Source organism: Mastigoproctus giganteus, chromosome 9 (genome assembly GCF_048544385.1).
Source record: "Mastigoproctus giganteus isolate SK-2022 chromosome 9, ASM4854438v1, whole genome shotgun sequence".
NCBI lineage: Eukaryota > Metazoa > Arthropoda > Arachnida > Uropygi > Thelyphonidae > Mastigoproctus > Mastigoproctus giganteus.
The window spans coordinates 202,173,805-202,186,330 of NC_143583.1; the positions used below are offsets into that span (position 1 = coordinate 202,173,805).

Here is a 12,526-nt window from a genome sequence, read left to right on the forward strand (position 1 = left end):
GAACAGAAGTTAAACTCACCGGTCTATAATTACTTGTGTCAGCCTTTGATCCTCCTTTGTGAATTGGTGTCACATTTGCATGTCTCCAGTCTATGGGTACCTCCCCTGAGTCCAACTTAGCTCTCATAATTATGGCTAAGGGTTTGCTTACTTTCTTTGCTGCCTCCTTTAATATAACTGGATAGGTCCCATTCACCCCAGGTGTCTTTCTTGTGTTTAGTTTCAACAATTTATGCTCCACTTTACTCTCAGTTATTACAAGATTCTCTAGCTTACTGCCAGAGTTGAATACACCTCTGGCATTCTCCTCGCTGAATAACTCCTCATGTGTGAATGTCGATGCAAAATATTCATTTAATTTGTTAGCTACCTGAGCAGGATCATCAACAGTTCAACCATCGATATCAAGTGCGCCAATCTGATTCATCCCTTCCTTCTAGAGTTTACATAAGTAAAGAACTCTTTGCTGTTTTTCTTTGCATCTTTTGCCAAAGATTTCTCGTAATCTGCCTTCGTCTGCCTAACCTCCTTTGTAACCTGGTTTCAGATCAACTTATATCTGTCATAGGCTTCCATGTCACCCATTAATTTATATGCATCCCATGCATTTTTCTTCTCTGTCGTATGTCTCATTAGTTCATCTGACATCCATTTAGGCCTAAACCTTGAACAATATTTCTTTCTTAGTTGGTATGAAAAGCCTAGTAGCTTCAAAGATACGTTCTTTGTATGCTTGCCATTTTGAATTTGCTGTTGATAACATTATCAGTTGGTCCCGCTGCATAGAATTTAAATACAGTCTCAGACCATCGTAGTCGCCTTTACGAAAGCAATAACCCTTTCCTTTACCCCTGATGGTAGTTACCTCTTTGAGTAAATCCCACTTCAACACACTGTGATCACTGCCACCTAGTGGTTCCTCTATCTGCATATTCTTAATGCATCAAGAATCACTGCTGATAATCAAATCAAGAGTATTACTCCCTCTAGTTGCCTCCCGACCATGGTGATGTAGAAAACAATCATCCAATATATCCACAAAAGCCTTGCTAGTGTTATGAGTGACCAATCCACAAATTCCAGTCAATATCTGGGAAATTAAAATCCCCCATTACAAGACTCTCTGATTTACTGGCCCACTCTATTTCCCTGTACATTTTCTTATTATACTCATCAGAGTCATTAGGCCTATAGCACATTCCTACTCTCAACTTTGATCTCCCAATGCTTATGTCTCACCAAACTGACTCAACACTGCACTGTCCAGCGATGTCGACTGGCTTCACTTCCTTGGTTTTTATGTGTTTCTTAACTAATAGCATAACCCCTCCCCCCCTTCCTATCCTGTCTATCCTTTCTGTAGACGTTGTACTCCCCAAATTCCAGTTGTGCATTCCTTATATCTGTGTACACCACGTCTCTGATATCCCAACAATATCCGCCTTTGATGCTTTGAGCAATACCTAAAATTCATCAAATTTATTTACCAAACTCCTATCATTGGTGTACACGCGAGTATAGATGCGCCTGTTCTTTTTCTTAGCTACCTTAACACAACCCATGTGTTTACTTGTACCGCAATGAATCCCAGCAGTTTCTGAAATATCCTGCATCTTGTTTTCCAGATTTCTGCTCATTCCAGTTGAAGCAGTGCATGAATCACTTTCACCTATGCCAGTGGCTACTGTTAATCTATTAGTTCTTGTATCCCCCCAAGTTTTCCGACCTATCTAACACTGCCTCTATGCCATCAGCAAATATTCTTGCACCCTTTCTATTTAAATGTATCACATCCCTGTAGAAGCAGTCCTTTCTGTTAACAAGTACAGACCAGGCTGAAAAAAATTCTACCCCTTGAGCCTTGCGCAATCTTTCCAGGGCCGAATTGATCGACAAGGCTCTCATCATATACTCCCTCCTATAATTTAAAAATATCTGAGGCCTTACGAAACAATAGCTATTCCCTTTTCTCTTGAGAGCAGTTATGTATTTAGCATTGGCATTAGTTGAGGCATATGATGAAGAAAGCAAGCTTATACAGAATTAGCCAAAAAAAAAAAAAAAAAAAAACTTCCTATTTCACTCACCGGTCACTCCAAATGTTTGTCTGGTTCAGCCTTTAATTTATTTAAGCTAACAACTGCTACAATAGATAGAAGTGTGTTCCAGCAATCAACCGCCCAGTGGCTAAAGACAAACGTCCGCACATCTATTCAACAACTGTCTTTCCTCGATTTGAATCTATGCCCCCTCAGGTTTTTAATCTCAGCAAGTGGAAGTATCCCATCAGCACTAAACAGGCTCAATGCTGATGGGATTTAAGTAAATCCCACATCAGTACATTGCTTTAATTGTCATCCAGTTGGTCTTTTACCTGCATGAAAATTCGCTGGTGATAATCAGATTAAGAGTATTGCATCCTCTTGTTGTCTTCTGACATGATGCTGCTTCTGCAGCAGTCAACCAATAAATCCACAATGCCTTGTAAACATGGGCACCAATAAGAACACCATATCCAAACTAAATCAGCGCTCGACAAAAAAAAAAAAAAAAAAGATTTCAAGAAAACCAGTAATGTATAATCTTTTGCTAGATCCCATCCCACTGTTCTGTGGAATTTTAGGAAATGAGCACGACGATGAGGCAACAAAAATTTTAATAGATAAATGAGATGATCCGTCTATGCTATTCATTGACTATCGATCGTCAATGAGTGCTTATCATATGCAATAGAAATATGATATTATTATTTCGACAATTTTTAGATGTAAAATGCACGAGTGTTGCTATTTATTACGGTAATGGCAAGCCAACTGCCACGTTAAAATAACAAAATTATATATTTTTAGTAAAAATATCTAGTTTAAAAAATATAGATTTACATAAAAATCTGGACAGAACAGCGTTCCACGGGACTTTATGCCCAAATTCGGGATACCTGTTCACCCTAACCATAGTTTAATTTTGTGATTCATCCTAGGATAGTTTTGTAATGACAATATAAGAAGCTAATTTTTATTATTATGGTAATGTTCGGAAACAATGGTAAAGATGTAAACTTGTTATTTTTGCTATTTTAAGAACAAGTTATTTTTAAGAGTTTTCGTATGGGTGGACCTAGTTATAAAAGTAAACCTCGCAATGCTTGTCGTTTTTCGTTTATATAAACTATTCAGAAATGGAGTAGATAAAACTAATGGCTTTTAGTATTAAGTAACAAGGCCCTACCCACGGAGAAGTAAATCTGTGGCCGTACTTGTGAATTGCTGTTTTGCAAGGTATTTGCAATGCATGATAGCAGCCAATCAGTTGTTTAGAGTAGTGGATTAGTTTATGACCTCGAAATCCATTTGCAAAGTTTTTTTTTTTTTTTTTTTGCAGAACCCGAAAATATTAAATAATAATAAATATATGCTTGTATAAATTTAATAAAATTCAATAACAAAACATTTGCAATCCGAGATATCTTTGGAAAACCCAAAGGTTTCAGAAACAGAACTTTAGTTTGGCCGTTATCCGTCATCGGTTTATTATTATTAGCCATATGGTGCAAGGAAGCCTGAGGCTTATGCTGCACAAGCCAAAAAAAAATAAAAAATAATTTCTGCGTTACCCTGAAAGAGAGAGAGAAGTAGAAGGGAATCACCAAGAAAGCAAGAAAGAGAAGAATGATGATATAAACCCAGGACCCTGCGTTTGTCAAGCCCATACTCACTAGATGTGAACCCCTGGGGTTGAAGAGAATAAGGGAAAAGATAATTACCAAAAAATGTATGTGAGCTTATCAAAATATAAAGTAGTTAATTAAGATAATATCAGCTCAGACTACTGGAGTCTTATTTCTTAAGATGTTCAGTAGCTTTTAGTCACTGTACATCAGGGATTCTCAACAGGGGCAATATGATTTTTTGCCCCCAAAAAACAATTTTTGTCCACCCCGGGGGCAAAAATTGTTTTCTGGGGGCAAAAAAATCATGGGTATTACAATGGTTTGTGGCCCTCCAAAGTTCAACCTTACCAGAGGACATTTTATTCCTTAATATTTAATTTCTTATATTTAAGAAAGATATTATTATTTAATTAATATTTTATATTAATATTAAGAAAGAATTAATATTTAATTCCTTAATATTTAAGAAAGAGAAGAATGATGATATAAACCCAGGACCCTGCGTTTGTCAAGCCCATACTCACTAGATGTGAACCCCTGGGGTTGAAGAGAATAAGGGAAAAGATAATTACCAAAAAATGTATGTGAGCTTATCAAAATATAAAGTAGTTAATTAAGATAATATCAGCTCAGACTACTGGAGTCTTATTTCTTAAGATGTTCAGTAGCTTTTAGTCACTGTACATCAGGGATTCTCAACAGGGGCAATATGATTTTTTGCCCCCAAAAAACAATTTTTGTCCACCCTGGGGGCAAAAATTGTTTTTTGGGGGCAAAAAAATCATGGGTATTACAATGGTTTGTGGCCCTCCAAAGTTCAACCTTACCAGAGGACATTTTATTCCTTAATATTTAATTTCTCTCAATGGGTTTTTCCTGAGACAACTGATTTTTATCATATAGGTATATTATATTAAGAGGGAGTTAGAAATTTAGATAAAAAGAAGGTAGTGGGTGTGATTTAATTCAACCACTTTTGCTTTTCATAGACATTAAATGCCTAAGTGCTTTCAGGGGTAATGTCTCTGCAATCTTTGGTGTTTGTGCCTTTCCGACAGCTGCTATCTTGGTGGCAGCGTGGTTTATTTATTTATTCTTTTCTTTCATTGGTCAATATATGAGGCATGGATGGAATGAAGATATGTTTCAGTCTATTGTTTCTACTTTCTAAACGACAATTAGTATTGATTTATTGTTTCCTCGTGGAAATTGCTTATTTTTGATCCACAGTGCTTTTCTGAGTGACATTGGGCTATGAGAGTTAAATAAAAATACTTTATATTGTATTATTTAATTCTTTGTAGTTATTCAACCCATCATTAATCATGTCAAGTGCTGAAAAGAAAAGTGTCGACAGTATCAGTATCTAGTTTATGGTTTCATTGAAAGCACATTCGACTCAAGACAGCCTATATGTCTTATGTGTAATAGTTCTTTTTCAAATGAGGCTACGAAACCATCAAGACTTTTAGATCACTTAAAAATGAAACACCCTGATAAAGTTGGTAAACATATTGATATTGTAGAAATTTAAAACAGAATTTTGAGCAACATAACACTGTTGCCTCCTTATTTAAGAAGAAACACAAACAAATGACAGTGGAATGATTGCATCTTACAAAATTTCAGAAATAATTGCAAAAACTGGTAGCACTCATACATTTGCTGAAACTGTTATACAACCCACAATTAGAGACTAATTTCAACAGTGATGTATCAAAATCCTTTCAGTATTTTAAAAGCATTGCCATTGAGGAACACTTCTATTCAAAGACAAATCAATGAGATGTCAGTTAACATTGAAGAGCAGCTTATTGACAAAAAAAAGAAAAATTTCTATTCAAATTGATGAATCCGCAGTTAGTGAAATAAGGCTCTTCTAATGGCACACCTTCATTATTTCGATGATGTTTGTAAATTGCAAGAAGAGGTGTTTGTAAAATCTGTAGAAACTGACTGTACTGGAGCAGCCATTATTGTTGCTGTAAAAACATGGTTTGATGAAAAACAAGTGCCATTGGAAAATTTGGTGTCCTTTGTCACTGATGGTACTACCTAAATGGTTGAAAGACAAAGGTTTTATAGCCCACCTATGTCCCAAAGTTCTTCCAATACACTGCATTGCGTGCCGACATCATCTCTTTGTAAAAAATATTATTCCAGTTCTTTATCAATCTCTCAGTATAGTTATTAAAACCATCAATAAAATAAAGTCACTTAGTAAACATGATTGCCTTTTCAGAAAATTTTGTGTTGATAATGAAGAACAATATGTGAGGCTTCTTTTACATACAGAAGTCAGATGGCTTTCTAAAGGAAACTGTCTAACAAGATTTGTAAACTTTTTTGATACAATAATTATTTTTTTAGAAAGTGAAGGAGACACAGATTTAGCAAAGGAGATCAGCAAACACGAAAACAACATATACTATATGGCTTGGATTTTTCGAAAACTTAATGAAGTATCATTTCAACTTTAACGGAAATTAATTAGGATGATTGACTGCAAGTATTAAAAGCCTTAATGAAAAACTGGAAATATCTGAAAGTAATTTAATGAGAAAACAGTTTCATGGCATGCAAGAGTTAGCCGAGAATGATCTTAAGAATTATTCAGATCTTTTGCCAAGAAGAATTATTCAGATCATTTGTGTTCTTTAAAAGGTGAAATGAGAAATATATTTTCAGATTTATTTTCTTTTGCAGGGAATGGACGTTAGATTCAATTGGATGAAATTTGAGAACTCGTTGAATTAAAATGTAACGAAGAAAGCAAATATAAATTCGAAAAGATAGAATGGCTGAGTTGTGGGGATCAAAAACAACTAAACTTCTTTATCCAACAATGTGGTCTGAAATGGCCAAAGTGTTTCTTTGTTTTCCAACATCTTATATGGTCGAAAGTGGTTTTAGTTCAGTAAATAAAATATTAACAAAGCAAAGAAACAGAATTGATATATGCAGTGGCCTAGCCAGGTTTTGAAGTGAAGGGAAGCAAAGGGATAAAAGAATAGGTGCCTATTGTTGGTTTGAATGTCACTTGGGAAGAAGTTTCCCCCCTGGCTACACCACTGGATATATGTTCAAGAGGAGACATTAGAATTAAACTTACTAACATCATACTGATCATTGAACTTTTAGCTAAGAAGCATCAGGCTCAGGAATCCCATTGAATAAAAAGAATAAGTATAAAGTATTTTCTTGTTTAAAATTTCATAGGGCTGATTAGAAAAAATAATTGTCTAAAAAAAGCCCTTTAGGGGGCGATAATTAAAAAAAGGTTGAGAAACACTGCTTTACATGAATAGGATGAACATAATATCATATTCTGATGTAGTAGTAGTGGCATGTGATGCAAGAAAGCAAGTGTATGAGCTTATGCAGCATCAGCCAAAAAAAAAAAAAAAAAATCACACCATTCCCTCCAAATGCCTGTCCAGTTCCTCCTTAAATTTATTTAACCTATCAACTTCCACAATGACAGATGGAAGTTTGTTCCGGCAATTAACCACCCGCTGGCTAAAGGCAAATTTCCACACACCTATTCTATATCTGTCTTTTCTTAATTTGAATTTATGTCCCCTTAGGTTCATAATCTGAACAAATGGAAGGATCCCATCAGAATTCAGCGTGCTCAACCCATTCAAGGGTTGAGCTAGCAAGGGTGGAGAGCTCTGCATCAAGCACATTAAATCACAGAAGCGTAAAATAACCAGAATTAACCATTGATTTGTTCAATTGGTTGAACAAATGAATGGTTAAAAGGGTGTTAAATTACTTGTAATTAAGCTGTTACATGTAAACAGGTTATCATTTTTGACTCCTTCAAATCCTCTTTATTACATGAAGAGAATAAAATAATTGAGGGTGAACATGGCTAAGTCTGCCCTGTGAAACATTTACTAATTCTGAGTTGGGGCTCTGCTGCAATTGTCTGCTTCCCCTCAATCTTACACTGCTCCAGTACAGCAGTTAACATTGTGGAACAGTGTCAAAGCTTTTCTGAAATCTAAGTAAACAATGCTAAAATTATTTTCTTGCATCTAGTTACTTCTTGATTATCTCACGGTAGCCAGTCAGGTTGGTTAGACAAGATCACCCATTATCCGATCCATGCTGTAATTGCTTTCATGTAAAGAGGATTACTTTTTGCAATGTACCTTTAATTATTCAGTACATTATTTTCCTGGCAAAGCAGTGAACCTGACAGCCTATAAATGCTCATTTTGCACCTCCATTTGTGAGTAGAGAAAACACACACAGAGCCGTGCCACGCCATTTTAGTACCTGAGGCAAGAATGAAAAATTGCACCCTAGTGTTAATCATGGCAACATTGGCAATTATTTAATCTTTCTTTTGGTGCCCCTTTCAGCTTTTAATATAAGGCAAGAGCCTCTTTCGCCTCACCCTCAGCACTGTTCTGCATACATGTATCCATTCTGTATGGATATACTTGCATATACACATATCCAATCTGTATGGATATACTTTGAATCTACAGGTGTTCTCGTTATTATAGCTAAAGGTATGCTTACCTCTTTTGCTGCTTCTCTTAACTTAAATGAACAATTTCCATTATCCCAAAGTGGCCTTACCTTATTTTTAGCTTCACCAGTTTTGTTTTCAGTTTTCATAAAATCTTTATATCCCAGTTTAAATTAGGTATATTTCTGGTATTCCAATCTCTAAAAACTTCCTCAGGTGCAAAAAAATATTTTGCACCTGAGGAAGTTTTTTTCAGCCTGGTCTGTACTTGTTAACAGGAGAGACTGCTTCTACAGGGATGGGATACACTTAAATAGAAAGGGTGCAAGAATATTTGCTGATGCTATCGAGGCAGTGTTAGGTGGGTCACTGACGGAGATGAGAGTGATTCTTGCACTGCTTCTATTGGAATGAGCAGCATCCTGGAAAACAAGATGCGGGGTATTTCAGAGACTGCTGGGAGTCATTGCGGTACAAGTAAACACATGGGTTGTGTCAGGGTAGCTAAGAATAGGAACAGGTGCATGTATACTTGAATGTACATCAATGCTAGGAGTAAATAAATTTGATGAATTTCAGGTATTCCTCAGAACATCAAAGGCAGATATTGTTGGGATATCAGAGACGTGATGTCACACAAATATAAGGAATGCAGAACTGCAATTTGAGGAGTACAATGTGTACAGGAAGGATAGACAACATAGGAAGGGAGGAGGGGTTATACTATTAGTTAAGAAACACATAAAATCGAAGGAAGTGAAGCCAGTTGACATTGCTGGACAGTGCAGTGTCAAGTCAGTTTGGTGTGACATGAGCATTGGGAGATAAAAATTGAGAGTAGGAGTGTGTTATAGGCCTAATGACTCTTGATGAGTATGATAAGGAACTGTGCAGGGAAATAGAGTGGGCCAGTAAATCAGAGATCATATAATGGGGGATTTTAATTTCCCAGATATTGACTGGAATTTGTGGGTTGGTAACTCACACACTAGCTAGGAATTTGTGGATTTATTGAATGATTGTTTTCTACATCAGCATGTTTGGGAGGCAACTAGAGAGAATAATACTTTTGATCTGATTATCAGTAGTGATTTGTCATGCATTAAGAATCTGCAGATAAAGGAACCACTAGGTGGCAGTGATCACAGTGTGCTGAAGTGGGATTTACTTAAAGAGGTAACTACCATTAGGGGTAAAGGGAAGGGTTATTGCTTCCGTAAAGGTGACTACGGTGGTCTGAGACAGTATTTAAATTCTATACGGTGGGAACAAATGATGATGTTACCAACAGCAAATTCAAAATGGGAAGCATTCAAAGAATTTATCTTGGAAGCTACTAGGCTTTACATCCCAACTAAGAAATATTGTTCAAGGTTTAGGCCTAAATGGATGTCAGATGAACTAATGAGACATATGGCAGAGAGGAAAAATGCATGGGATACATATAAATTAATGGATAACATGGAAGCCTATGATAGATATAAGCTGGTCTGTAACCAAGTTACAAAGCAGATTAGCCAGGCAAAGGTAGATTAAGAGAAATCCTTGGCAAAGGATGCAAAGAAAAGCAACAAAGACTTCTTTACCTATGTAAATTCTAGAAGGAAAGGGATGAATCAGATTGGTCCACTGGATATTGCTGGTTCAACTGTTGATGATCCTGCTTAGGTGGCTAACAAACTAAATGAGTATTTTGCATCTACATTCACCCATGAGGAGTTATTCAGGGAGGAGAATGCCAGACGTGAGTTAAACTCTGGCAGTGAGCTGGATGATTTTGTAATAACTGAGAGGAAAGTGGAGGAGAACTTGTTGAAGATAAACATAAAAAAGGCACCAGGGGTGGACGGGATCTATCCAGTTATATTAAAGGAGGCAGCAAAGGAAGTAAGCAAACCCTTAGCCATAATTATGAGAGCTTCTTTGGACTCAGGGGAGGTACCCATGGACTGGAGATGTCCAAATGTGACCCCAATTCACAAAGGGATATAAAAGGGTAACACAAGTAATTATAGACTTGTTAGTTTAACTTCTGTTCCAGGAAAATTAATGGAGACACTAGTTAAAGAAGCACTGCTGGATCATCTAGACAAGACTTCAGTTATGGCTCGGACACAGCATGGTTTTGTTAAGGGAAAGTCTTGCCTGACCAATTTGATTGGATACTATGATGTGGTCACAACGGAACTGGATGCAGGGAATAACTTTGATATCATATATTTGGATCTTAGAAAGGCTTTTGATACTGTTGCACATGGAAGACTGCTGCACAAATTGGAGCAGTGTGGCATTGGAGGCAAATTGCTGCTATGGATAAAGGGATGCTTGAGTGGGAGAAGACAGAGAGTGATACTCAATGGACACTGCTCATCGTGGACTAATGTTATTAGTGGAGTCCCTCAGGGTTCAGTATTGGATCCATTGTTGTTTTCTGTATTTATAAATGATATTGATGATGGTATATCAAGTTTAATTAGCATTAGCATTAGCAGAGGCATATGATGCAAGAAAGCAAGCTTATTCAGCATCAGCCAAAAAAAAAAAAAAAAAACCACTCCCATTTCACCCCTCCGTTCGTTCGAAATACCTGTCCAGTTGAGCTTTAAATTTGTTTAGGCTATCAACTTCAACAACCAGTGATGGAAGTCGGTTCCACCAACCAACCACCCGCTGGCCAAAGGCAAATTTCCGCACATCTATCCGACATCCGTCCTTCCTCAATTTGAATTTATGCCCTCTGAGGTGATTATTCTGAGAAAGATGAAGAATCCCATTGGCATTGAGCATGCTCAAACCATTCAAAGCCTTATACGCCTCTATCAGATCACCTCGCCGGTGCCTAGTCTCCAGACTCTGTAATTTGCAAAACTTAAGCCTTTCTTCGTAAGAGCAACCCTTTGTTCCATTTACTAATCTTGTTGCCCTTCTCTGTACCCGTTTCAGCAGCTCTACATCCTTCTTGAAATGAGGCCTCCAGACCTGTATACAGTACTCAAGATGTGGCCTTACCATTGCCTTATACAAGGGAATAATCACCTCCTTATCCCTGCTAGAAAAATTCCTGTATATCATTGACAAGACACCATGAGCTACTCTTGCAGCTCGTCTGCACTGCTCAGAGAACTTCATATCTGCCTGCACAATTACCCCCAGGTCCTTTTCATTCTCCACCACTGTCAGTGTAGTACCGCAGAGTTGATACGTTGCTCTGGGGTTACTGTTTCCCATATGCAGCACTTTACATTTGTCGATGTTAACCTCATTTGCCACCTCTCAGCCCATCTGTTCAACCTGTCCAGATCCTGTTGCAGCAGCAGCATAGCGTCAGTATTGTCCTTAACGACCCTGCCAACCTTTGTATCATCTGCAAACTTGGACATTAAACTTGATATCCCATCATCAATATCATTCATAAACACCGAAAACAACAACGGACCCAACACTGAACCTTGAGGAACTCCACTAATAACATTAGTCCACGTTGAGCAGTGTCCATTGATTACCACTCTCTGTCTTCTGCCACTCAACCATCCCCTTATCCATAGCAGCAATTTGCCTCCAATGCCACACTGCTCCAATTTGTGCAGCAGTCTTCCATGTGCAACAGTATCAAAAGCCTTTCTAAGATCCAAATATATAATATCAAAGTTATTCCCTGCATCCAGTTCTTTTGTGACTACATCATAGTATCCAATCAAATTGGTCAGGCAAGACCTGCCCTTAACAAAACCATGCTGCGTCTGAGCTATAACTGAATTCTTGTCTAAATGATCCTGCAGTGCTTCTTTAACCAGTGCCTCCATTAATTTACCTGGAACAGAAGTTAAACTAACAGGTCTATAATTAATTGTGTCAGCCTTTGAACCTCCTTTGTGAATTGGGGTCACATTTGCACATCTCCAGTCCATAGATACCTCCCCTGAGTCCAAAGAAGCTCTCATAATTATGGCTAAGGGTTTGCTTACTTCCTTTGCTGCCTCCTTTAATATAACTGGATAGATCCCATCCACCAAGTCACAAAGGAGATTAGGCAGGCAAAGGCAGACTATGAAAAATCCTTGGCAAAGGATGCAAAGAAAAACAGAAAAGAGTTCTTTACATACTTGAATTCAAAAAGGAAAGGGATGAATCAGATTGGTCCACAGGATATTGATGGTTCAACAGTTGAGGATCCTGCTCAGGTGGCTAACAATCTAAACGAGTATTTTGCATCTACATTCACGCATGAGGAGTTATTCAGGAAGGAGAATGATGTAGGTAAAGTAAACATTGGCAGTGAGCTGGATGATTTTGTAATAACTGAGAGGAAAGTGGAGGAGAGATTGTTGAGGATAAACATAAAAAAGGCAGGTGCCTTTTTTATGTTTATA

General features: G+C 37.4%; 1 protein-coding gene across 1 annotated transcript in view; it reads left to right on the forward strand.

Moving 5' to 3' along the window:
• Positions 1–2,932: 2,932 nt before the first annotated feature.
• Positions 2,933–12,526, forward strand: part of LOC150081034 (uncharacterized) — a 152,674-nt gene continuing 143,080 nt past the window's right edge. The window contains exon 1 of the mRNA XM_090380895.1: positions 2,933–3,045. Coding sequence (XP_090237021.1) covers positions 3,043–3,045 — 3 coding nt within the window. The 5' untranslated portion in view covers positions 2,933–3,042. The remainder of the gene's footprint in view (positions 3,046–12,526) is intronic.